Raw genomic sequence first — 2,807 nt, forward strand, 5'->3', positions numbered from 1 at the left:
TAAGTGCAGGTGGCATCAGGATGTTCAGTGTTGGCTCGACTTTTGGGGGATTAAGGAGGAGATCATCATAGGGAAGCAAGGATAGTATCAAAGATACTATTACCTCCAGTTTTAAGGACAAGATGTGGGATGCTTAGGAGTTGGAGGGTAAAAGGAAGCTAAGGTACTATAAGGATGTGATCAACCCCACCCTCGATAACCAAAATTATTTCTCTATGTTGACTAGCACTAAGAAGAAAATGAACATCGCTAAGATTAGAACTAACTCTCATGAGCTTTGAAGTGAGACCGGGCAGTGGTCTACTCCCAAGACTCCCTGGGAATATAGAATTTGTCAGATTTGTGATACTAAGAAGGTGGAAGATGAAAAGCACTTCCTTTTAGATTGTCCGGCTCTTGCCCACATCCACTCTCAATTCCCTATCATCAGTGACACCTCCAATCTTCTTGACTTATTAAGCCAACCCAACTATAGTGATCTTGGAACGCTTCTTTCCCTCCTCTTCGATTACAAAAATAAGATTTTGAAGAATGACAATTAGACTCTCTTTTTTTGAGATTCGATAAACCACATTGGTCTTAATAAATGTTAATCATCATCATCATAAATTTAATACTATCATTACCAATAATATTTTGTAATAATAATATTAATAACTTTTATTTAAAAAAATAAAAAATAAAAATGGAATGAAATTCACTTTTTGAAAAGATAAAGAATTTTAAGATTAGCACTATCACGGAAATAACAATAATATTAATGACAACATTGGGCAAAAATGAAATAACAATAATATTAATGACAACATTGGGCAAAAATTCAATTAGAATCACTTTTGAAACCACTTTTTCCTAAATAAGTTATCTTAAAATAGAAAAGGTAGATTAAAAAAAAAAATAGTTTTGATAGAGAAAAAGTGAAGTTATAAAAAAATGATCAAACAATATGCAAACCATTAAAAATTCAAAAACATATAATATATTACTTCATATTGTTTTCACTTTTAAGAGGACTTGTGATTGCCTAGTGGATTTGCTCTGCAATGGCTATGGCAAGCTCGGCAATGTTGCAGGGAGCATCTTTTCTCCAAAATAAGCGAGTGGGCATTCAATCCAATCAAGAATGGCAAATGGGTTCTCACTACAAGTCAGGGCGGCAAGTGGGTTTTCAGCACAGGCAAAGATGGCTCAGCCCAAGCCCGAAAATCACAACCTTTAACCTCAGGAACCCTGGTTCTGTGCATGCCAAACCACAAGCGATCTCAGCAGAACTTGAGCCAGAAGCCAAATCAGCACCCCGTGAAAGCAACGGCACAAGCGGTAGGAGGAGGCATAGTGACCAGAATATCAGGGAGGAAGCTAGGGTTCGTGGCACCGGTGTGAGCCAGGGTTTCTCTGCGAAATATGTACCCTTCTGTTCAGGCTCCAAGACGGATGAAGAGTATTCGCTTGACGAAATCGTTTACAGGAGTCGATCCGGCGCCCTGCTGGACGTCCAACACGACATGGATGCTTTAAAAAAGCATGATGGCAAATACTGGAGAAACCTCTTTGATTCTAGAGTAGGAAAGACTACCTGGCCTTATGGGTCAGGTGTTTGGAGTAAAAAAGAATGGGTTCTGCCTGAAATAGATAATGATCACATTGTTAGTGCATTTGAGGGGAATTCTAATCTGTTCTGGGCCGAAAGGTATGGGAAAGAGATATTGGGGATGAACGATCTGTGGGTAAAGCACTGTGGAAACAGTCACACAGGGAGTTTTAAGGATCTGGGGATGACTGTGCTCGTTAGTCAGGTCAATAGGCTTAGGAAGATGAATAAGCCCGTTGTTGGTGTGGGTTGTGCTTCGACTGGTGATACATCGGCTGCGCTGTCAGCATATTGTGCTGCTGCAGGGATACCTACTATTGTCTTTCTGCCTGCAAATCGCATCTCGATTGCACAGTTAGTGCAGCCGATTGCCAATGGTGCGTTGGTGCTCAGTCTCGATACTGATTTCGATGGGTGTATGAGGTTGATACGGGAGGTGACTGCAGAGTTGCCGATCTATCTGGCGAATTCGCTCAATAGTCTGCGGTTGGAGGGGCAGAAGACTGCAGCGATCGAGATCCTGCAGCAGTTTGATTGGGAGGTGCCAGATTGGGTCATTGTGCCCGGTGGGAACTTGGGGAATATCTATGCCTTTTATAAGGGGTTCCAGATGTGCAAGGAGCTGGGCCTGGTGAATGATATTCCTCGCCTTGTCTGTGCACAGGCTGCCAACGCCAATCCTCTGTATTTGTACTATAAGTCTGGGTGGAATGAATTTAAACCCGTGACTGCCAATTCCACCTTCGCATCGGCGATACAGATTGGTGATCCCGTGTCAATCGATCGAGCTGTTTATGCATTGAAGAATTCAGATGGAATAGTCGAGGAGGCTACCGAGGAGGAGTTGATGGATGCTGCAGCTCTGGCAGATCTGAAAGGTATGTTTATATGCCCTCATACTGGAGTGGCTCTTGCAGCATTGCCAAATACCATGGTAAACTTAGTAGGGTGTTTCCTTTCAAATTCTTGGAGGACCGGTGTGCTCCACTCATGAAGCTTATCATCAAATACTTTACATGTGAGGGTAGGTTCTCCAAACTTTATGCTTACCACATCAGATTGGTTATGCACTCACCAGGGTCAGAATGATGAGCATTCCATATTTCATATGTAAAAACATAGAGAGGATGATAGTGATTGCAACACAACAACTTAATAGTATTTATCATTTTTCTGTCATTAAAATTGTGGTTTTGCATCATCTCACTCATTTGGG

General features: G+C 41.6%; 1 protein-coding gene across 1 annotated transcript; it reads left to right on the forward strand.

Annotated features, from left to right (window-relative positions):
• Window positions 1–1,021: 1,021 nt before the first annotated feature.
• On the forward strand, window positions 1,022–2,585 carry LOC149164678 (threonine synthase, chloroplastic-like). Its single transcript, XM_089429575.1, has one exon. The coding sequence runs from the start codon at window positions 1,044–1,046 to the stop codon at window positions 2,583–2,585; it is 1,542 nt and encodes a 513-aa protein (XP_089285701.1). The 5' UTR covers window positions 1,022–1,043.
• Window positions 2,586–2,807: the final 222 nt, after the last annotated feature.

The sequence above is a fragment of the Pinus tabuliformis genome, chromosome 5_1, assembly GCF_031772625.1.
Source record: "Pinus tabuliformis cultivar Carrire ecotype Pingquan chromosome 5_1, CPIR1, whole genome shotgun sequence".
NCBI lineage: Eukaryota > Viridiplantae > Streptophyta > Pinopsida > Pinales > Pinaceae > Pinus > Pinus tabuliformis.